The following is a 24,171-nucleotide window of genomic DNA, read 5'->3' on the forward strand; positions in this document are numbered from 1 at the left end:
AACCCTTACGAAAATTAACCATGGTTTTATTATAGTAAAAGTGTAGACACCATGTATTTTTGGCGGATTGGTTGATTAGCATTCGTATGAGCACATTTTTATTACAAATACCATGGTTAAACTATGGTAAGTGTTGCAAAAGTGTAGCAATAACCATGGTTTTTTTTGTGTTTTTTTTAGTAAAACCATGGTTAATTTTCGTAAGGTTCTGGGAAATCATCATCTGTAACATTAGCTTTGGTCAAAAGTGTTCAAATGTCATCATACTCCAGTCTTCAGGGTCACATGATCCTTCAGAAATCATTCTGATATGCTGATTCACTGCTCAGTTATGATCAATTATTATTGATGCTCAAGTATTAATAACGGTTGTTATTATTATGAATGTTGAAAATAGTTTTCGCTGGTTAATATTTTTGTGGAAACGTTATGCAACGTTAATAAATGTCTTTACTGTCACTTTTCAATTTAGTGCATCCTTTCTGAATAAAAGTGTTCATTTCTTTTTAAATATTTCTTAACTTTTGGATGGTAGAGTATCACAGTTTCCACAAAAATACTAAGTAAAAATAGTTTTCAACATGGGTAATAATAATAAATGTTTCTTGAGCTGCAAATCAGCACATTATTATGATTTCTGAAGGGTCATGTGACACTGAAGACTGGCATAATGATGCTGAAAATTCAGCTTTGATCACAGGAATAAATTAAACTTGAGAAGGTATTAAAATAGAAAACAGTTATTTTAAATTGTAATAATATTTCACAATAAAACAGTTTTTACTGTATTTTTTTTATCAAAATGGGTAAGCATAAGATACTTATTTTCAAAAACATAAAAAAATCGTAATCATTCCAAAGTTTTGAACGGTACCGTAACTATAATGATATATAACTATATTGATATCCACAACTCACCATAACATTCTGCTTTTCTGTGTGATTGAATGTTGCTGCTTTATCATTGCAGGAAGCTTGAATTAAATAAATAATATTAAATATACCAGGCAATTCAGTAGAAGACTGTCAGCCAGACAATGATCCCCAAAAATATCAGGTCGACCTATGAAAATATTTTAGTTTGCTGGTCAAACTCCTTACTTGAATTTAGTGGCTATGATGGAACAGGACTTGAAAAGAGCAATTCAAGCATGCCAAGAAGCAAGGTTAAAGGGATAGTTTACCCAAAAATGAAAATTAGCCCATGATTTACTCACCCTCAAGCCTTCCTAGGTGTATAAGACTTTCTTCTTTCAGACAAATACAATCTGAGTTTTATAAAAAAAAAAAAGTCCTGGCTATTCCAAGCTTTATAATGGCAGTTTCTGTTCTGAAGTCCATAAAAGTGCATCTATCCATCATAAAAGTGCTCCACAAGTGACGTCACTTGCAATCAACAAAATAAACTGGAATCATAACATAGATCAAGTAACTACAAAGCCTACTCAAAACTCACATTTCTTAAAGGGGAAGAGAGAGAGACAATTTCATTGGTTTTTATTTTATTGTTTATTGTTATTTCATTTCATTTTTACATTAATTTAATTTTTCCTGCAAAGTAAAAGAAAACCATCTTGGTAAAAGTCATTTTCCTGGTCTGTCTGGTTTTTGTGTTAGTGTGCTTTACCTCATTCTTGCCCTCTGTAGCGAACCTAGAGTTCTGGTCCATTACCGTGTATCCTGAGATTCCTTACATACAGATTAATACACACACACACACACACACACACACACACACACACACACACACACACAAAAAGAAGTAGCAACGGAGCACATAGCACTATACCGGTTACACAATCCTCGGCACTGAGCCCTGCGGAAGCAGCTCTATACACTGTGCTATTAAATGAAAGATTAAATATGAGCAATATGATGAACAGTGACAGTAACAGAAGCTCATACAGTGCATTTTAGCAGGCTTAATTAAGCATGAAAATAACTGAAGGAAATAAATATTTGCTGAACAAATTAAGCCAACTAATATGATTTATATTATTTTGGTTTCTCTACCAAATACATTTAAAAATTACAAATGCAGTGAAAATACAGGTATCAATACTTGGTATCAGAAAGTACCAAAAATGAAAGTATCGGTATCGTTCTGGAAAAAGTGGTATCGGTGCATCCCTATATAATAGCTTCCAGTATAACAGTCTGCTGGTGAAAGAAAGATCATTTGATTGGCAGTCTGGAAACAGTAAAATCACATCTCAGTAGGAAATCAATTCCACCCAATTTTCTAAATATATCAGAGAATGCAAAACCAGAAACTATTTTCACTTGTTATTAAAAAAAAAAGCCATTTGACCTTAATTTACACAAATAAAGTTAAAGGCTTGTAAATCACCATTTTCATATTTTCTTCATATAAAATTGTAATTTGATTATTGGTCTTAATAGCTCTATTAGAAATAGAGAGACAAGATGCAGGATCGATACACCTTGTCACGCTTGGGCTGCATGAGGCACGTTCACAGGAAGACGGATAACGGATTAAACCATTTATTAACAAGACACGTACCAAACATAGGAAGCAGTAAAGACGTAGAACCGATAAGGAAGAACTGAATCTAGGGAGACTATATATACACAGACAAATGAGGAGATTAAGTGACAACAAGTGCATACGCTGAGTGATGACAGGTAACAGGTGAAACAAGAATAACAAGAAAACACATGGTACACAAACACAGAAGACAAAAACAAAGTCCAAGACCGGTGTCACAGTGACAGTACGCCCCCTCCTGCCGTAACGAAAGAGATGAAGGTGGGGAGGCGGAGGGCTGGCAACAGGAGCGGGCGAAGGGCTGGAGAAGGTCGGTGGATTACTAAGGGAGAAGAGGGTCCAGGCAGAAGGGAGGTGTATCCAACGGGAAGACTCGTGACCCATGGTGGAGCCGATGGAGGGAGGAGCCATGGAGGTTGAAGGGCAGAGGGTTCTAGGGCGATGACGGACTGAGGCGGAACCGATGGGGGAGGATGACAGGGAGGAGACGGAAGTTCGACGGGCCATGGTGGAGCAGAGGGTTCAGAGGCACACGGGGAAGCCGCTGGCTTGGGAGACTGAGGTGTAGACGGGATACAGAAGGGCCCGGTGGAGAGAGGGACTGAGGACCAAGGAGGAGCAGAAGGGAGTGAGGAGTCCAATAGAACTGGGGGAACGAAGGGACGAGGTGAAGCCAGAGGAGTGCAGTTCAGAGGTGATGGAAGGTGGACGAGCGACCAAGGCGGATCCGGGGGAACGAGGGAGCCTGGTGGAACTGGTGAACTGATGGGCCACGGTGGAGAAGGAGGTAGAAGCCAAGGGTGAGCTAGTGGATTGATGGGCCGATGTAGAATCCTGGACACGGTGGCTGAGTAGGATTCAAGGCATCCACAGTCACGATGGTGCTGAGGACTGGAAGCCCCTCAGCGAGCCCACCATTCCACTAGCGTGTAAAGGGCGAGTGATGGGGCTGACAGGAGGCAGAGGAGATGAGGAAGACGGTTGGATGAGAGGGGGTGGGAGAGGGTGGTTGGGTGGGAATTCAGGCTCAGGAACCAACTCAGGCGTGGCGGCGGCCATCTTGGCAGGAGACGAAGGCTCAGGTAAAATATGTATGCCTAAATATATGACACTTGACTTGATCAGAATATTATATGACGTTTTACGAAGGCATTCATGTATGGTAATAATTTCACATTTGCCGGTATTGAGCTTTAAACCTGAATCACAAATACTTTAGGAATCTGGTCAAGACCTTTTAAAAATAATGTTGTATCGTCAGCCAACTGACTAAGCACAATTTCCTGTCCAAATCTAATCTAATCCTGTTCAAATTTAATCGTTTGATGTTTGAGTTTTTAATTAGGAGTGCCAACATCTCTAGCCATAATAAATAAAGAAGGTGAGATGGGGCAGCCTTGTTTAACTCCTCTCTTGATATCAAATCTGCTGGGAAACTGAGCTATTGCTATTTAGAATAACTGAAAACAATACAAAAATGTTCACCAAACCCATACATTTTTAAACATTTTAAAATAAAAGAATGTTCTAACATATCAAAAGCTTTATAGAAATCCCAAAATAAAATAACCCCATCATCCTCTACTATTTCTTGATTATACTCCAGCAAGTCCAGAACCAGTCGAATATTATATTGTTATGTATAGATCGGCCTCTAATAAATCCAGTTTGTGTTTCCCCAATAATATTGGCTGAACCAAGTTACAAGCGATTTTTATAAATGTGGGTTAGTAATTTATAGTCACTGTTTAGTAAAGTGATAACTTAAATAACCTAACTATAATGCTCTTGCAGGCATGCAGGCAGCTCTTCACTTTCTATCTCATAGTGTAAACAAAATCCTATTTATTTCTATTTGTTCCTACTTTTACACGGTTAATGGTATCCCCACAGGGATGAAATGAATTATTGTAAGCTATTGCCACTATTAATAATAAAATACTACATTGTGTCTTTACTCAAGTTTCCCAATTTTACATTTTGCTTTAACATTTGCAACCATTTACTAGTAGGCTATCATATAGAGATGCTTTTTATTGTTGGCCTATATTTTGCCTTAGGCTAGGCCTACTGAATATTAGCCTACCACAACTTACAACAACAACAAAAACACCCTGGTACTGTTACTACTAAATGTTTAAGCATGATATTGTCGCAGTAACCCTTTTTGTAAAGGTTATCCATGGCTGAATCCGAAATCGCCCCCTAAACCCTCATTCACTATCCCCTACGTTAGTCCACTAATACTGTTCACTTGAAGGAGTGAATGAAAAATAGCGAGCGAAATGTGGGATTGAATAAGTGCACTCAATAACGTCCACTACGGTTTCGGACACCACTACAAATGGCTGTCCCCTCAAATAATGCCCTGTTTGAGAGTATATAGGGGGCGCTTTCGGATTCAGCCCATGTAATTTACCATGGTATTTACGTGTCACTCCAAGGCGCTCGTGTTGACGCTAGACGGCAGTAGCGGCCGCCGTTGACATCTGAACGGAACAGCACCGAGGAAGAAGACAACTGTCACAGGTCACCGGTATCCTGAGAAGTAGGAGGAGAATTTAGCTTTTACATTGACATATGATCTCAGTTAATATCTGAGATCTGCCTTCGTTATTTTCTTTAGCTGAAACAGATCGTCATGGCCAAGAAGAGAGCAAACCGAGAGACAGAGAGCAGTCCTCTGGTCGAGCAGGAACCGAGGCCCTCCATCGAAACACCACTTCCCAAAGGTAATCCGGACTGGATGTCCTGATATCAATCTCACACAGTTATTATGGAAATGTGCCTCGATTATTCGGAGTCGGAATAGTTCATATATGTATGTATTTATATTGAGAAACTGTTGTTGAACACGACCAGAAAACATGACAGCTGGAACTTGAATATCTAGGACTAACGTTAACATAACATTAACTAACTCTTCAGATCAGGGATCAAATATTTTGTGTCGATTTTGTGTTATTTCTTCTCTTAAAGTGTGTCTTACATGGGAAGAAATCAGACCATCTACAGCAAACTCTCATCTAAAATGGACTATAAATGTGACTCTGACCAAATGTATTGTGTAATACACTGATGATGTGTTTGCTTTTGCATTACTCATACTTTTAGTCAGAGGTCATCCTCTAAACTGAACTGTTTTTATTTAATGCCACAAGAACAAGAGTTATTACAAAGTACAACATTAGCTACTAGAAAAAAAGTTACATCAATTTCAGTGCTTTTAAAACATTACTTGTTTGTGGTTTGTTCCAAAAGGTTTATGTATAATTTAAAGTCACTTATAAAATAATATCATCGTTTTTGTTGTTGTTGTAAAAAGCCACTTCTTTTTATTCAAATGGAATAAATAAACGGATAATGTATTGTTTATTACATTCCAAAATACCAGCACATCAAATACACACTTTTTTTTCACACACCCCAGTTGCTGTTAATATTAGGTTTCCCTTCCAAAATGATCTAAATACATGATAAATCAAATTTAAAATAATTTATTTCAACAGTCCACAAAATTCACAGGTATATTCAGCTTAAATCGCATCCAACATGGCGCCGATGTATGGCACCACGCTACGAGCCTCTCTCTCACGCCACGCGTAATGTTAGTTTTAACCTTATTTATTAGTTTGATAATACAGCCTATGTCCTCCTCTATTACTTATGATCGACAGACTTTATTGGACATTAGACAAAATGTTCCAAAACTGTCTACAACATCTATGATACCTGTGGATATTATCAAAAGTTCAGAAATCTGGCGCTCTGGAAATCAAAGGCGCTATGGGCGAAAGAGAGGAAGACGCGGGGGACTGCTGGTGGCGAGGCTACGGAGTCGACCTCCAATACCAAGCATGCTGCTGGCAAACATGCAATCTATCAGCAATAAGATGGATGAGCTTCGCTGCCGTGTTAGTGTCCAGCGAGATCTGGGAAATTGCTGTGTGTTCTGTTTTACCGAGACATGGCTAACATCGGATTATCCTGACAGTGCCGTACACTTGGATGGCTTCTCCGTATTTCGTTCGGACCGAGCTATGGACACGACCGGTAAATCTAAAGGTGGGGGTGTATGCTTTTTGGTAAACAACTCGTGGTGCACTGACGCGGAAGTGATCTCTAACTCCTGTTCGACGGTCCTTGAACAGCTTACCATCAAATGTCGGCCGTTTTACGCAGCACGAGAATTTCCATCAGTTTTACTCACTGCGGTGTACATACCTCCCCAAGCCAACGCCAAGGCAGCCCTGGGTGAGCTCTGCGACGCTGTCAACAGGTGTGAGAGGCTGCACCCGCAAGCCCTCTCCATAGTAGCCGGGGACTTCAATCATTGCAATTTGAAGTCAGTGCTACCGAAATATTATCAACACGTCAGCTGTGTAACCAGAGGCAACAAAACTCTTGACCACTGTTATTCAACCATCAAGGGAGCTTATAAATCTGTCCCCCGGCCGCACTTTGGGAAATCAGATCATTCCTCTGTACTGCTGCTCCCCGTGTATAAGCAAGAGATAAAGAGGGAGAAACCCACTGTGAGGACAGTACAGCGATGGACTGCTGAAGGTGAGCTTATGTTGCAAGATTGTTTCGTTTCTACCAGGGTCCGAAATTAACACCCGCCAAGCGCCAAATGCGGGTAGATTTTCCGTTTGGGTAGAGTAGATCTCAAAATGCTATCCAATGTTCATACCAAAATATGACATTTTCAGCGCGCACGCGCTCTTCTGCAGAACGAGCAGAGAGAGAGTGAGAGCCCCGGCCGCGCGCGCGCACTCACTATTCAGAGCGACCAAAGGGCCGTTACATAGTCAACGCATCGGTACGCATACGCGTCCGCAAGGCTACGCATCGCTACGCTTCGGCCGCCATTATGCGTCGATGCGTAGCCAAATGTGTCGTCCTAGTTTTTGATACGCGACGCGCCGATGCACGCAATACTATGCGTTGTCGGCGGGGGTGACATTGCAAGTATTGTACATTTAATTCAAGTATATTATGTTTACAGAAGAAGGTTTGAATACAATGGTGGGCGAAGAGGAAAAATTATGCGAGCTTATACGTATACATCTCGTCTACAATGTGTGTGTGTGTGTGATTTTGGTTGGGTGACAGTTGTAGGTTACAGTTTGACAAAAGCACAATGTTGTGTTTTACATATAAGTAGACTAAACACTTTGCAGTTTTAATGATGTCCTGTATGAACAAAATGACGGAGTATGTTTTTATGTTTCCACCTATGGTTTCCACTGTTCGATCGCGCCCGTGCCTCTCTCTGACACACACACACACACACATTCCAGCATTGCAATCTTGACATCGCAGCCTGTTATTATGCTGCGTTCACACCAAACGCGAATAGAGCATCAAATTCGCGTCTGTATCGCGTCTAGTTCGACGCTTGAATATTTTGAATCCATTCGCGCATCCAAATGGTCCAAAGCGAAAGCGAGCGTTTGAAGCGAAATAGACAGGCGTTCAGAGCTATGACTCTACTATGACTCTACTACCCCCTGTTGCGTGAGCGGTGTATTGCATTTCACGCATCGCCCGCAACGCTTGCGTCTGCTTGCATCCACTGTTTTGACTATGAAAGGGAGCACGTCGCTCGCGTTGACTATGTAACGGCCCAAAGCGTCAAGCTTCCCCGTACTTTTTGACAAACGTCCTTGACAAGGCGGCCAGAGCTTCTTTGCAGCTCAAGTCGGCGGCGGTGTGTATGTACAGTTAACGCTCTATCTGTTGACGGCGCTGAGGAAAAAGCTTCCGCCACTGGAAGAAGCGGTCGCCGCCCATTTGTGTCCTGCTGGCAGTTGGAGAGCAAAGGCCGCGCACCCATCTAAAAAGCCGTGCAGAACGTCTTCAGCACTCACTGATCGTGCATACTCCGCCGCTTGTCAGGCTGCTTCTACTTTCACACCATGGCCGTTCTTTTATTGAGAAAAGGAGTTTTCTCATAGCGTTTGCAACGCAATAATCGTTCCCTTATCTCTCAGGGAACCGAGGTTACGTAGCCTAATGGCGCTTTTCCATTACCAGTACCAGCTCAGCTCGACTCGACTCGGCTCGCTTTTCGCTCCGTTTTCCATTGCAGATAGTACCTCCACAATAGTAACTGGTCGTCATAGCGACGCCGCAGGAAAATGCTGTGACTGAAGCCTTGTTTATACTTTCGCCTGGCTCCGCAGCGCGAGTCTCCGCAGACTGCGCGCACACCTCCCCAAACGGACGAGGCGTTTATACTTGACGCGCTCGCCGTTGTACTATTCTTTGAAACGATAGGGGGCGACTCGAGTAATTGTCCTCTAAACCATCAGGAATCAGCGGTGAGAAGAAGAAAGCTATACGCGTGACAATGTTTATTTTAGTACATCACTACCAATACCACACTACAAAAAGAATCGTGTAAAACCCAGTAAACCCCGAGATTATTACTCGTGACAATAAAACAAAATATATGGATATGAGATGTACAACATAACTAAATTAACGATCTCCTACATATTTTCTAATTTCACTAACATTTTAAGTTTCGTGAACATTTTTATTAAACATGGACCTTTATGTTCATTAAAAAATACTTTGTATGCTATTGTATGCTCATTTTTTAAATGTAAGCAACTCATAAAGACGTGCAAACTGGGTGCCGGTGTGGTGAGAAGTTCGAGCTCGGCCAGATTCGGCTCGAAGTCGTTCATCTTCGGATGCGGCGCCGCGCGCGTTGTTACAAAAAATGTCGCGCACACCGCCAGGCGAAATTGGGTCTTGCGAACCCAACGCGCACGACCGCCCACACCACAATGACGTCATTTTTGCCGCGGGCACCTTCGCGCTCGTGCGGACGCGTCGAGTATAAACCAGGCTTTAGAGTTCCGCCTTTTGCGTTCCGTCAATATTACGTTATTAGAAAAAAAAGAAGATTTTTTTGACATTTGTGAATCGATTCAGAATCGTCCACGTCCGCATCGCGATGCATCTAATAATCGATTTTTTCTCCCACCCCTACTGTTTATTATTTTAGCCGGTAAAAAATATGCTTGGCTGGTGGATTTTTTCATCTAAGTTACCAGTCCCCGTGGCAGGTGAGCCAAAAAGTTAATTTCGGGCCCTGGATTCTACTGACTGGTCAGTTTTTAGTGATTCTGCTACCTTGCATGAGTACACTGAAGCAGTTACTGATTATGTTAAATTCTATGTGGACAGTTGTATTCCCACACGTACTTTCTGTGTTTACCCTAATGAAAAACCGTGGGTAAACAAAAACTTACGCGTGAAATTGCATGAGAGGACAGTGGCTTTTAAATCTGGGGATGATGCTCGTTACAAGTGCGCGAGATCTCAATTGCTGATACATGAAAAGTTTTTAAAGCTGTGAAAATAGGGAAGGCTGCTGGGCCTGATGGCATTACTCCACGAGTCTTAAGGACATGTTATAATCAACTTGCATCTGTTTTTACTGATATCTTTAACCTGTCACTCTCTCTTTGTATGGTTCTGAATTGTTTTAAAAAATCAATCATAATTCCTGTGCCTAAGAAAACAACTGCCACCTGTATGAATGATTTTAGACCTGTAGCCTTGACTTCTGTGATAATGAAGTGCTTTGAACTGCTTGTGAAATCATATATTAACAACTGCATTCCTGTCTTCACTGATCCACTACAATTTGCATATAGATCAAATAAAGCTGTGGACGATGCTGTAAATTTGGTTTTACATACTGCACTTCAACATCTAGAGGGTAGGGATACGTATGTCAGGATGCTGTTTGTTGATTATAGCAGTGCCTTCAATACCATCAGACCTTCCATTTTAATATCTAAGCCAGGGGTCACCAAACTCGTTCCTGGAGGGCCGCTGTCCTGCAGAGTTTATCTCCAACCAGGTCCAACACACCTGCCTGAAAGTTTCTAGTATGCCTATTGAGACCTTGATTAGCTGGTTCAGGTGTGTTTAATTGGGGTTGGAGCTAGGGGTGTGACGGTTAGTATATAAGCGTGAGGTTATAGTTGAACACCGTCATTACAACTCTATAACCGCCAAAATCGTGTTATTAAAATATTTTTTACAAACATTTTTTATCATAGAGAATGTTTAAATACTAATTAAAAACAATTGTTAACAGTCTGTGTTATTAAAGGGATAGTTCACCCAAAAATGAAAATTCTGTCATCATTTACTCACCCTCAAGTTGTTCCAAACCTGTATGAGTTTCTTTGTTCTGCTGAACACAAAGGAAGATATTTGGAATGTTTGTAATCAACAGATCTCGGTCCCCATTGACTTCCATAGTAGGAAAAAAATATACTATGGTAGTCAATGGGGACCGAGATCTGTTTGGTTACAAACATTCTTCCAAATATCTTCCTTTGTGTTCAGCAGAACAAAGAAACTCATACAGGTTTGGAACAACTTGAGGGTGAGTAAACAATGATAGAATTTTCATTTTTGGGTGAACTATCCCTTTAATGGTCTATGTCGTGAACTGTATTTGATTCTTTGCCAAGTACCCCCTGACCAACCGCCAATCATTTGAGATAGAAGTAAAAGCTATGATATAGTGATGTGCCATCATTATGAGATTTATTAAACAAATGAAAAACATTTGCAATAATAAACATTAGCAATGAACATTTGCAATCGGGAGACATGGTTTTTACCACTTAATGAAGTTTTGTTTTGTAAATCGTCAGACATGATTTTTACCACTTCATTAAGTTTTGCTTTGTAGAAAGCCTTTCTTTAAATCGAATTTCGTTTTGTACAAATTGTATCTTAATTTTAATAAATGTTTCATCAACCAATTGCATGTATTTAATAAATAAAAAGTATATAGGAGACAATATAGGCCTAATAACCGTGACATGGAGGCGCCGGCGCACCGCGTTCACTTGCATTGCATTGTGAACTAGAGCGCATCTCATCGTAAATGAATGAAACTCAGTGTAGGCCTATGCCTCATACATTAGCATTAAATATCTTTGCTGCATCCTTTCTAGAACAGACAAGGGCTTTCTTGCGGCTCGCATCAGCAGAGCATTGCATCGTCCACAGACCGCAAAACAATCAGCGGGTGCGGCTTTGAAATCTGGTCAAAAAACGTTGCGGATGATGAGTTTTGTGATGCGGTTGCGGATGAACTAATACCCCATCCGCGTATCTCTATTGATAACAACATTGAACACTACACAAATATTAATTTTATTCAAACTAAATTGTCCTATAACAGACTCATGAGGTTTGATTTGATCATGTGGTGCCGAAGAAATAATCTGTCCCTGAATGTGGGGAAAACTAAGGAGGTCATCATAGATTTTAGAAGAAATAAACCCACACATACACCTGTCTACATTAATAACTCTGCAATTGAAATTGTTAATACTTTTAAGTTTTTAGGCATTCATATTTCAGACTCCTTTTCATGGTCTTTCCATATCATCTGTGCCATTAAGAAGGCACACCAGAGGCTTTACTTCTTGAGGTGTCTTAAGAAATATGGTATGTCACTTAACATTTTAAAAAAAATTACCGCTGTACAATTGAGAGTATATTGACAGGTAATATTACAGTGTGGTTTGGAAGGGCTACTTCAAGTGAATAGAATCTTCTGACAAAGGTGGTTAAAACTGCATCAAAAATGATTGGGGTTCCACTGGAATCACTCCAGGACATTTATTGGGAACGCAGCACTGGGAAGGCACTGGGTATTATACAGGATGTTATTCATCCGGCACATAGTCTCTTCTCCCAACTCTCATCAGGGAGACGTTTGCAGAGCATCCCAACGCGTACATCACGTTTTAGGGACAATTTTTACCCACAGGTTGTAAGGCTACTGAACGATTGTGCAAGAGGAAGGAGGGTTGAGGTTTGAGCGGATGTTTTAATTTATTTTTATTCTACCTTATTTATCGACTGGTGCTGAGAGAGTGCTAAGGCACATTGTATTTCATTGCTGTGGTACTCTGTACGAATATGCATATGACAATAAACTTGAACTGAACTGAACTAAATCTTTCCAAAACATGTTTAACTGTATAATAATATTTGTATATTATAGGATACTTCTATAATTTTGTTATTGATACAATATATATTAAACTGGCTGATACATTTGAACGTCACTCGTGACCCGTGATGTCACAAGGCGAAATAAAGGTGCAGTGTGTTTTTTTATTTTTATTTATTTATTTATTTTATTTTTTTCCCGTTTAGGAATTGAGTTGTTCTAACTGAACTGAGAATCGTATCTTTCAAGCATTTCTGATTTGTAATGACTTGGAGTGAACCGAGTATCTTATAGTACTTTTAATAGTATTAGTAGAAATATCAACAAATAAAACATGCTGGATTTATGATTTGATAGAATAACAGGTTATTTTAAACATACAAAAAAAAGAGCTGGATTTAATAAAAAGCACAATATTTAAATGTGAAAAAAACATCTTCAGCCTGATAATAATTTACTTTAAATCAATTTAATTTATGCTTTATATGTATTATATATGTCAATTACTTGGGGCTTAAGCCTGTAAACCACCTAGATTTTCCTCAGAAAATTATTTTTGTAAACTGGTTTGGTGTCGATAATAATCACACTGCTCCTTTTAAGATGCGATTTTTGGCGTTCTCTAGCTCACCGCATGCATAGGAGCGCTCTCACGGGCATGAATCTCCCTGAGGTTCGTGAACAAGTGATGCAAATGTATGCAACACATTGCACAGATGATTTGAGAGGTTATTCATGATGTGTTTTGAATTATTCTCTAAGGAGTCCAGTCACCCGGAGGAGCCTCTGCACGCATGTCAATCCTCCTCCTCGTCTCCATCTTTGCCTGTTCTGCTTGTGTCATGTATCTCGTGTTCAGAAACTTCCCAGAGCTGAGCGAGTGAGTCTGCCTCCCCTTCTGACTTTTCTCTACTGATGGAGTTTTTTAATGGGTGCTTTATGGTTTGATGCTTTTCTTGATGTCTTGCAGAGACGAGAAAGGAAAAATCAAAATTCCTAAAGACATGGATGATGCCAAGGCATTGGGCACAGTGCTGTCTAAATACAAGGACACATATTACACCCAAGTGCTTGTAGCATACTTTGCTACATATATCTTGTATCCTTTGTGCCATGAGTGATCTTGATTTTCCTCAGGTTGTTATTGACAAAAGAACAAGCCAAAATTTGGTACTTCCCTGAAGAATGCCACCTAGCGATGTCCATTTTGAGAATTAATTGTTCATTTAGTTCAGATCTTTCAATGAATCGAATGAACCAGTATGAATAGTCTGTTGTTGAATATTTAGACTGAATGGTGATTAAAATGGATTACAACTTTTGACAGTTTAACAGGACATTTCAAATAACACATTTTTGGTAATACCTTACAATAAGGTCCCATTAGTTAATGCACTAACTAACAATGAGCAATCAATTTGGGGTTGCGCTTTATTTTAAGGTGTCCTTGTTACAGTGTAATTATACTTTTAAGTACAGAGTAATATTAATTAACGTACTTACCGTAGGGTTAGGATTGTTTTAGAGCGAGTTGCGTGTAATTATGCATAATTTACAGTTATTACTATAGTAACTACATGTAACTTGTAACAAGGACACTAAAATAAAGTTTTAGCCAAATTATTAACAATATTTATTAATCTTTATAATGTTTGTTGGTAGTTTACAATAGTTCTGGTGCATTAACAATTTTAATAATGTATTAGTAAAGTAATAATGCATTAGTAAATGTGAAATTAATATTAACTAAGATTAATAAATTTAGAAATATTTTTAATCGTTAATTAATTTTAACTATTGAAGTTAACAAATGTTGACATTTGTAGCCTTTTTATTCCCATTTTTAACTTTCTAAAATGTCTTTCCCCTTAAAGGAATAGTTCACCCAAAAATGAAAATTATCCTATAATTTACTCGCCCTCAAGCCATCCTAGGTGGATATGACTTTCTTCTTTCAGCCAAACACAATTGGAGATATATTAAAAAATATCCTGGCTCGACCAAGCTTAATAATAGGAGTGAGTAGAGCCTGAGATTTTGAAGCCCAAAAAAGCACATCCATCCATCATAAAAGTGATCCATACGGCTCCAGGAGGTTAATGAATGCCTTATGAAGTGAAGCCATGGGTTTTTGTAAGAAAAAATACCCATATTTATAACTTTATAAACTAGAATCACTGGCTTCCGGTAATGGCTGTACACAAGTCAACCCTTTAAGGTAACCCGATATACTTCAAGCGAAACCGAAGAATAAACTGGTGTGAACTGTCATTTCAAACAAAATCAGGGCAAAAGGAAGATCGTTTGTTGAAAACAGCTTGCCAAAGCAAACCCTAACCCTTTCTGGAAAAGTTCGCTCTGGCTGGTAAACACCTTCAAACTACTATTGGCTCATGGTGGTTACATCATAGGTGGGTGTGGCTCTGAGGCTCCGCCTTCTTCTGACATGGAAATCTTGTCCGGTTCATTTCTTCTGTTGAGTCCGTCGAGGTCAGGCGTCCGTGAGTAAAAAAATAAATAAAATAAACACACTGGAGAGATGCTTTATAGTAGAAACTGAAGTTGTAATTCTAATCGAAGTGACACTGACACTGTTTTTCATGTTTAATACTGTAAAGCTGCTGCTTTAAAACAATAAAGTGCTATATAAATAAACATGACATGACCGAAGTGTCGAATTGCAGAGCTGGTGCAAACATCCACATCGCAATATCAGATGCTTTCTGAACTTCTGTTTTCTCACCACTGTCATTTTAATTGTGTGTTTATTTTGTTATTGAGAGGAAAGCGCACAGCACATATTTGCATATTCATCTCAGCAGTGTCGGGATGTTCGCTAAAGCCGGGTGCACACTGTGATTTATAATAGTCCTTTGTGATTCACTGTGATTTGCTTGTCAGACTGTATGAACATGATCCTCGCTGTAAGCCATGTGACACTGTAAGATCTCAGCTGTCATTAATGTCAGACTGGACGACAGTCAAGACGCGTTAAAAACAGACGTAAAATTTGATCGCAACAGTCATTAATCATTAATCGGTTGTCAAACAAACGATGAAAGACTTCAGATTTCAGCCGAGGATAAGTAGCCTGGGAAAATTCCGGCAAACTTCCGGCAAATTTAGATTTGCTCTGCAAGTAGTCTGGCAAAGAGCTCATTCAAGCCGATTTCTAATCCGTCCAAATCGAGGCACCAATCAGAAACGTTGAGGCGGGCTTTACATGATGACGATCGCTCTGATTGGTTTTAGGTCTATCCAATTGCACCCAGAGGCATTTGAGCGACGTCCGTTGGTGAAGCGCACCAACTTTAAATGCATTATTATATTCAAATTGCAAACACATGAGGACAGTCTCCATGAAAGACCCACTGGCAGATGAACGTGCTACTACATTTCTCTCCGAAACGGTAGGAAATTAAATTAGATTTAATAGAGGATTTTAACTGTGACAAGATGATTGACAGGGCAGGTTACGTGACGGGATGCACGCGACAGATCCGTCCGATAAAGATGATGAAGTAGTATGTCCCAAAGCTTGCCTACTTTTTTGCTACACATTCAAAAGTAAATACCTTTTCTTCACAAAAAGAGTACATACTTTTATGGCGTAGTGTAACTTAGGCGAATTGGGACGCAGCATATGGCTTTACACGATGACGATCGCTCTGATTGGTTTTAGGTCTAGCCAATTGCGCCCAGAGGCATTTGAGCGACGTCCATTGGTGACGCCCCTTTGGAAATGAGTTATTAATGAAGCTTTGCCAGACCATAACTCAGTTACTACTGAGAATGGTGTGGTTTTAACCAGGCTAGAGGATAAGAGGAATCTTTTAGGATCTGCAAAATTTGTCTCAGACGGCCAAATCGCACAGTGTGTGAGTTACTTAAAGGAGAAGTTCACTTTTAAAATGAAAATTCTGTCATCATATAATCACCCTCATGTTGTTTCAAACCTGTATGAATTTCTTTCTTCTGCTGAACAGAAAGGAAGATATTTAGAAGAATGTCAGTAACCAGGCAGTTTTTGGGTCCCATTGACTTCCATAGTAGGAAACAAATATACTATGGAAGTCAATGGGACCCAAAAACTGTCTGGTTACTGACATTCTTCTAAATATCTTCCTTTCTGTTCAGCAGAAGAAAGAAATTCATACAGGTTTGAAACAACATGAGAGTGAGTATATGATGACAGAATTTTCATTTTAAAAGTGAACTTCTCCTTTAAGTGAGATAAACCGCTGCTCACTTATTTCGAACTTCTTTTTACCCCCTAAGCGAAGAACAAAATAAGTTTTACGCGAGTATATAGCGGCCTTTACACTTCCATTGTAAGTGCATTATTGCACTCGTTTTTTGTTTGTTTTTGCGAACCGAGAGACGAGTCAAACATCTTTTCTAACAGGTTAACTCTTGGAGTATTTGTTATTCATGTTTGTTAGATAGTTCAGTATGTACGATTTGGCTCAGCTTGGCTCTGTGTTTGTTCAGTATTTATTTAAGGCCTTAACTGAGCCTTTCTCAGTCTTCAGACGTTTGCCATCCCAGGCTCCATATTCCTCAGTATACTGTCTGGTTACCTCTACCCTTTTCCACTCGCTCTCTTCCTCGTCTGTCTGGTAAGTTCCTTGTTTGTATGCATATTCCTTTCCAAATGGTCTGTCTGCCAAACTTTGGCTTCTAGTATTAAAAGTGACTTTGTTATGTAAAAATGTTGTTGTGTTTTATGCTTTACAGTGTTCAGGCCTAGGAGCATCTTTTTGCTACATGTTGTCTTATTTGGTCGGGAGGCCGATGGTCTACAAGTACCTCACAGAGAGAGCTCAGAAATGGTCACAACAGGTGATATTTTCATATCATAAGCTTTCCTTTTTGCATGTAAATTGACTGACCATAACGCTGAGCCAATGTTTAATGTCTTCGCAGGTGGACAAGCATAGAGAACACCTCATCAATTACATAATCTTTTTGAGAATAACTCCTTTCCTTCCAAACTGGTTCATCAACATCACCTCACCAGTCATTAATGTGCCTCTGGGTGTCTTCTTCCTGGGCACCTTTCTCGGTAAGATCAATCTTCGAACAAATCACTTTTACAAAGAACGATTCACAGTCACACAAGTTTGTGTGGTGTTGCTGTGTTGCTGCATGTAAGACACATGAAATAGCTTGTGAAACATATACATGTATGTATGTATGTATGTATGTATGCATGTATGCATGTGTATGTGTGTGTGTGTGTGTGTGTGTGTGTATATATATATATATATATATATTAGGGGTGTGCAAAGCAGCCGGTATTTGTATCTGTATTTGTTGAGGGGGGAAAAGTATTTGTATTTGTATTCGAGTAAAATTCAAAATAGGCGTAAAAATCTTTTTTTTTTTGCGTTACACTTCTAATTTACGTTATAGTGTAAGTATTCTTTAATTATATCCATTATAATTATTATGGATATGCAATATTGGTTGATGTTTTTCCATAAATCCAGCAATGAACATGTAACAAGGAACGTCATTGAAAAGAAAATAACATAACAGCCATTACCTACGTTAACGTTACTCTGTCAACAGCCTATTGTCTACATTACCGAGCTAACAGAGCTACTAGTGTTGTCACGGTACCAAAATTTCAGTATTCGGTACCAATACCAGTGAAAATCCACGGTTCTCGGTACCAATTTCCGTACCAAAGCTTAATTTAGATTACAAAAGATGGAAACTGTAGTATTAAAAACACTTTACAATAAGCTTCCATTTGTTAGATAACATTAGATAAAATGACCTAACAATAAACAATAGTTATATACTGTCGCAATTATTCTCCTTGGGGTTAATTTAAAAATACATTTTTAAAATCAAAAGTTAACATTATTTCTGTTAACATTATTTAATGCACAATGAATGAAGTGAACAAACATGACCAATCAAGTGTTTGTATTAAATAACATTAACAAACATTAATAAATGTTGTAAAAATATATTGTTCACTCAATGTGTTGATGTTTGATAACGCATTAAGTAATGTTAATGAATGGTATCTTATTGTAGTGTTACCAAACTATACAGGAGATAAAACGTGTTTTATTTGACTTGACTGTACTTTTATTTAATCCAAAACTGCATTCATATTTAATTTTAAAAGGGCTTTTTAAACCTGCTAAGAGTTATCCAGCCAAGAATAAGCCTAGAACAGCTTTTCTGACGGACTGATAATGACGGCTTTTTATTTCATTTCTCATCTCCATAAATATATCTAAAGCTAATGCAAGGGCTAGAAATCAATTCATTCTTTGCTGATAATTCCTCGTCATCATGGAGAGCGCAGTTCGCACCGCTTTCTCCTTTCCACAAACGCTTGCTCTCTCGTGGCGTCTGTCGTTGCTATGCAACATGGACATAGGCGCGCCTGGAAAAACGAGCGCTAGCCGCACGCCTACATTTGAAATCTGCACGCGCAAAAAACGCGCTATGTGAACGGCCCCTTATGACAACGTGATATTAGCCTAATCCAAAATATTTCCATATGTGGCTCTTTCCTCCTTTCTTATCAACAAGTGGATTTACAGCCACTACATCAGCAGCACCGCCGGTCGCCATGTCTCAGCGCTTTTATGAAGAGGACGCAACTGCACGCGCTTCGGGGCTCGGGCATGCACGCGCATCAAGTACCGGGTTTGAGAGGTGTCAGTCACCTCTTTTACTCACTCACTCACTCATCCGGGCATGCACTGCGGTCTCATGAGGAAACGCAGCTTTTTGATATAAAGTTTTTCTTGTTCCCGAATACAAATATTTTTTAAAGTATTTGTTCGAAATAAGTATTTGTAAAAAACACGTTATTTGTGCCTTTCCGAATACCGTATTCGGGTTCGGCTCCACCCCTAATATATATATATATATATATATATATATATATATATATATATATACATATATACATATACACATATATATATATATATATATATATATATATATATATATATATATATATATACATATACATATATACATATACATATACATATACATATACACATACACATACACATACACATACATATATATATATATATATACATATACATATACATATACATATACATGTATATATATATATATATATATATATATATATATATATATATATATATATATATATACATACATACATACATACATACATACATACATACATACATACATACATACATACATATATATACGGTAAGATTTTTTTACGTAAGTCTCTTCTGCTCACCAAGGCTTCATTTATTTGATTCAAAATACAGAAAAAAAAGTAATATTGTGAAATATTTTTACAATTTAAAATAACTGTTTTCTATTTGAATATATTTTAAAATGCAATTTATTTCTGTGTTGGTAAAGCTGAATTTTCAGTGTCACATGATCCTTCAGAAATCATTCTAATATGATGATTTGATGGTCAAGAAACATGTATTATTATTATCAATGTTGAAAACAGTTGTGTGTACATTTTTTCAGGATTATTTGATGAATAGAAAGTTCAAAAGAACAGCATTTATCTGAAATAGAAATCTATTGTAACATTATCACTACCGTTCAAAAGTTTGGGGTCAGTAAGAGTTTTTATTTGGGAAGAAATTAATAATTTTATTCAGCAAGGATGCATTAAATTGAGTAACAGTATAGACATTTATTAAGTTGCAAAAGCTTTCCATTTCAGATAAATGCTATTCTTTTGAATTTATTAGAATTATATTAGAATGATTTCTGAAGCATCATGTGACACTGAAGACTGGAGTAATGATGCTGAAAATTCAGCTTTGATCACAGGAATAAATTACATTTGAAAATATATTAAAATAGAAAACAGTTATTTTAAATTGTAAAAATATTTCACAATATTACTGTTTTTGCTGTATTTTGGATCAAATAAATGAAGCCTTGGTGAGCAGAAGAGACTTACTTTAAAACATAATTTTTTTTTCTAATACACCGTTCTAATAATTTTGGACAGCACAGCACTATAAAATTACTTTTATTATGTTTTGCATTTGGATATATATATATATATATATATGAAGAGTTCAGATGCAAAAACCTCTAAGTGCCATCTGAAAATTTGTTCTAGAATGATCAATTTTATCAAGCTCGTATATTTAAGTTCAGTAATTTCACTTAAATGGCTATTAATAGGTAATTTGCATTGCCATTTAAGTGAAATTACTGAACTTAAATATACGAGCTTGATTAAAAATGATCATTCTAGAAGGAAATTTCAGATGGCACTTAGAGGTTTTTGCATCTGAACTCTTCATATATATATATTATTAAAGGCTACTATAGATTGTACTTATATTTCAATTAATGTACTATGCTTATACTTTGCAAAGATCACAAGTGTGACTATGTAAAAAATTAAAATACAGCCAGTGCCACAAATGTCACAAATTTTCTTAACATTCCGGTGAAGTAAAATAAAAATTCAGTCTAAAATAACCGAAGATCAGCAGAGAGTTATCTGAAATGTTGCACAGTTGACAAATGAATTATCTAATAGCTGTTGTCTGATCTACAGGAGTGGCTCCTCCGTCGTTTGTGGCGATAAACGCAGGGACGACGCTGTACAAACTGACCACAGCCGGCGAGGCCGTGTCCTGGAACTCTCTCATCGTCTTGGGGGTTTTAGCTGTCGTCTCGATCCTGCCCGTCTGCTTCCAGAAGAAACTCCAGCAGAAGCTTGAGTAGAGATCTCCAGCCCTGCTTGATTCAACTCAGGAATGATACTGGTCCTCTAAACTTCTCCTTGCTTTCTTCCTGTCCTTATGCATGTGCGACAAACCCTCATTTCTTCATATGACGGGCAGCCAGTGGCTGTCAGGACCGGCCTTCCATTGTTTGGACAGGACTTTCATTGGATAAAAATTCCATCATCACTTATTATCTATCATCATTAGCGCTAAGCAATATTTCCCACACATCAATGTCTTCAGTAAACGGATTAAAAAAATTCTCAATATTTTCTCCAAAACAGTAATGAATAATATGTGATGCACTGGAAGAGACGCTTTCACTCCCTCTGAAGTTGCTGAGCTAAAATGGAAAGTGCCAACTTCTACTTCTTTTTGGTCTTACAGCTAATTTAATATCCAAGTGTGTTATTACATGCTTCAGAGACTTTTCGAGGGCGAGCTTTGTGGGTTTACAGATTTTATTTCTAATTCTGATCTTTATTTCTTATGCCAGCTTAGACTGCAGTCGGGACCCGATCTCCTAACAGTGTCCTGTGAACCGCTGCCGACTGTAGATGGTAGTGCTTAGCTCTTGTTGTAGACCTAAAATACTCATAAATATGGATGATGCCACATTAGTATTACAGATCGAGACTGTAGATTGCATTTAGATGGTTTTGCCTTAATATAACAGGTTACTTGAAGTAAAAGAAATGGAACGAATAGCCTGATATCTCACATACTGAACCATTAAAAGGATGGTTTATCCACTCTCTCATGTCCTCATGCCATCCACAATGGTTTTTTTTAATTCAGATAAACACAAACAAAGATTTCTAGGAAAATAATCCATCTCTCGGAGTCCATATAATGCTAACTACACCCAGCGATCATGACAGTAATCCATGCGATCTGAGTGTGAAACAATAGTCATAAGTGTGTTACTTCCCACGCAAACTCACAACGCACTTACGACCACTTCGTCAAGTGTCACAACGTCCCACTCTTGAACGCTCAAATGACAGTAGATTAAAAAATATTAGTATTTTTCTTCCACACACCCATAGTTTGGCTTCAGAAGACATTGATTCATCCACTGGGATCGTATGGATTGCGTTTTTGTTTGTTTTTTTGCGTCAACCAAGCGTCACCCATTCACTTGCACTACATGCACTCACAGAAATGGATTATTTTCCTAAAAAAAAAATGTTTGTGTTCATCTGAAGAAAGAAAGTCCTGTACATCAGGGATGACACGAGGAGAGAATTCTCATTTTGAGACATATTTTAGCATTTCAAACACAAATTTTCTCTCTTTACATTCGGATGAAATGGTCAAAATGCCAAATGATTGATTTTGAACTTTGTTTAAAAGAAGTAGTTTTTAGTTTGAGGGGAAGTATTACATTCTGAGCCTGGAAATGTAGGTGCTTTGTAACTGTTACAGTTGGTTATCCTGGACCTAGTCAAGTCAAGCCACTGTAAAATGGTTTAAAAGGAATATTAAAACCATTTAAAAACATACGTGTCTGTCGGATATGAAACATGTCTATTTAATCGAGGCAGCTCTGTGGGGTTAAAGTTGCCTTTCAGTAAAACAAATCAGTCTTACGAAAATGTCATACGTCTGTCTAATATACAGTGCTGTTTGTACATTCTGGATACATGAAAATTGTTAAACCTTCAATACACTATAGTTTCCTGACGGACTTTATGTTGGGATGAGCATAAATGAACATGGTTTGCACTGAAATTTCTCTTAAGTGGAAGGGTGCGATGAGGGACGGTCTTACACCGGATATTATTTCCCTGTTACCTCATTTGATTTATCTCATGCTTTGATCCACATTTAGTTTGTGTCACCTCTAAATGTTCCCAGCAGCTCTTGATGTAACGCTGTACCAAACTGAGAGAGCAAATGTGAGTTATGCGGTTGTTCTGCAGAAGTCTCACTAAACTGTATTTGTTATGATGGTTAGTGTGTTGATATTAACCTCTCTCACCTATTTATAATTTCCTTAATTGTTCTCATCCTGATTTCTTCTCTATCATATTTTTACAGAATTGTCTTTATCAATAAATTAAGGTTACTGATTTACAGTATTACACAAGATTAAATGAGAAACGTACTGTTGTCCTGTATTTTTTAAATTATTCATGTCTGACCATCTTCTAATATATTTATTATATGATGATTAAATACATTAGTAAGATTTGCCTCTTCATTTTCACTGAATCACAGTGTATATGTATGCACTCATTTTTATAACTCCATCTTTAAATAAAGACCCATTTACTGTTTGACATGATTATTAAAGTTGTTTTGAAACATTTACATATTACATACATTTTCAAAATAAAATGTGTTTTTATACAGTGGCTCACCCTTAAAATGAAGCATCTGCACATATTATATCATTACTAACTGCACTTTTTGAGCAATTCATGATTTGTATTTTTGTTGTACAGTACAGTATATCTAATATTTGATCAGTTATCTCTCAAAACACGTTTTTGTGAAATGTTTTGGTTGTCTACCTCCCAGACTCTATAATGTAAAGTTATGAATGTTGAAATCAGAATAAATCTGGCTTAAAAGTCACATTTCAATTTATTTGGCATTCATGTGTACAATATGCTTTTATAACAAATAATTGGTGTCACCGAAACTGCAGTCATTAGGTGCAGTTGTGTGCAGACGCAAGTGTGCAGTTTTTCCCCCCTTTTTTTCATTTTAGTTTTACAAAAGTAATAAATAATAAAAGTGTCATACATTCGCATTTCTTCCAGGACATCAGAAATGTCATTCATTTATTAAGTTGTGATGATAATGTTTTTTCCTTTCAGTTCACTTGGAGGTTTACATTTTTTGTTGTTGATCTGCAACTATGAAATCCATAAAATAGAGATTTCTCTACCCGCTTGTGTTCGTTT

At 38.0% G+C, this 24,171-nt stretch overlaps 1 protein-coding gene across 3 annotated transcripts; it reads left to right on the forward strand.

Annotated features, from left to right (window-relative positions):
* The first annotated feature begins 4,998 nt into the window (after positions 1-4,998).
* On the forward strand, positions 4,999-23,847 carry tmem41b (transmembrane protein 41B). 3 transcript variants are annotated; one of them, XM_084110339.1, is made up of 8 exons: positions 4,999-5,057; positions 5,136-5,241; positions 13,281-13,398; positions 13,489-13,617; positions 17,044-17,137; positions 17,256-17,360; positions 17,445-17,583; positions 21,085-23,538. In XM_084110339.1, exons 2-8 carry the CDS (start codon positions 5,151-5,153, stop codon positions 21,252-21,254), a joined length of 846 nt encoding a protein of 281 aa, XP_083966465.1. In that variant the 5' UTR covers positions 4,999-5,057; positions 5,136-5,150; the 3' UTR covers positions 21,255-23,538. The 3 variants fall into 3 exon arrangements, with proteins under 3 accessions (XP_083966465.1, XP_083966464.1, XP_083966463.1); XM_084110338.1 differs by having other exon boundaries at positions 5,000-5,241; positions 21,085-23,847; XM_084110337.1 differs by lacking the exons at positions 4,999-5,057; positions 5,136-5,241 and adding an exon at positions 6,053-7,075.
* The last annotated feature ends 324 nt before the right edge of the window (positions 23,848-24,171 follow it).

This window comes from Abramis brama (genome assembly GCF_963993115.1).
Source record: "Abramis brama genome assembly, chromosome: 3".
In the NCBI taxonomy this organism is placed as follows: Eukaryota; Metazoa; Chordata; class Actinopteri; order Cypriniformes; family Leuciscidae; genus Abramis; species Abramis brama.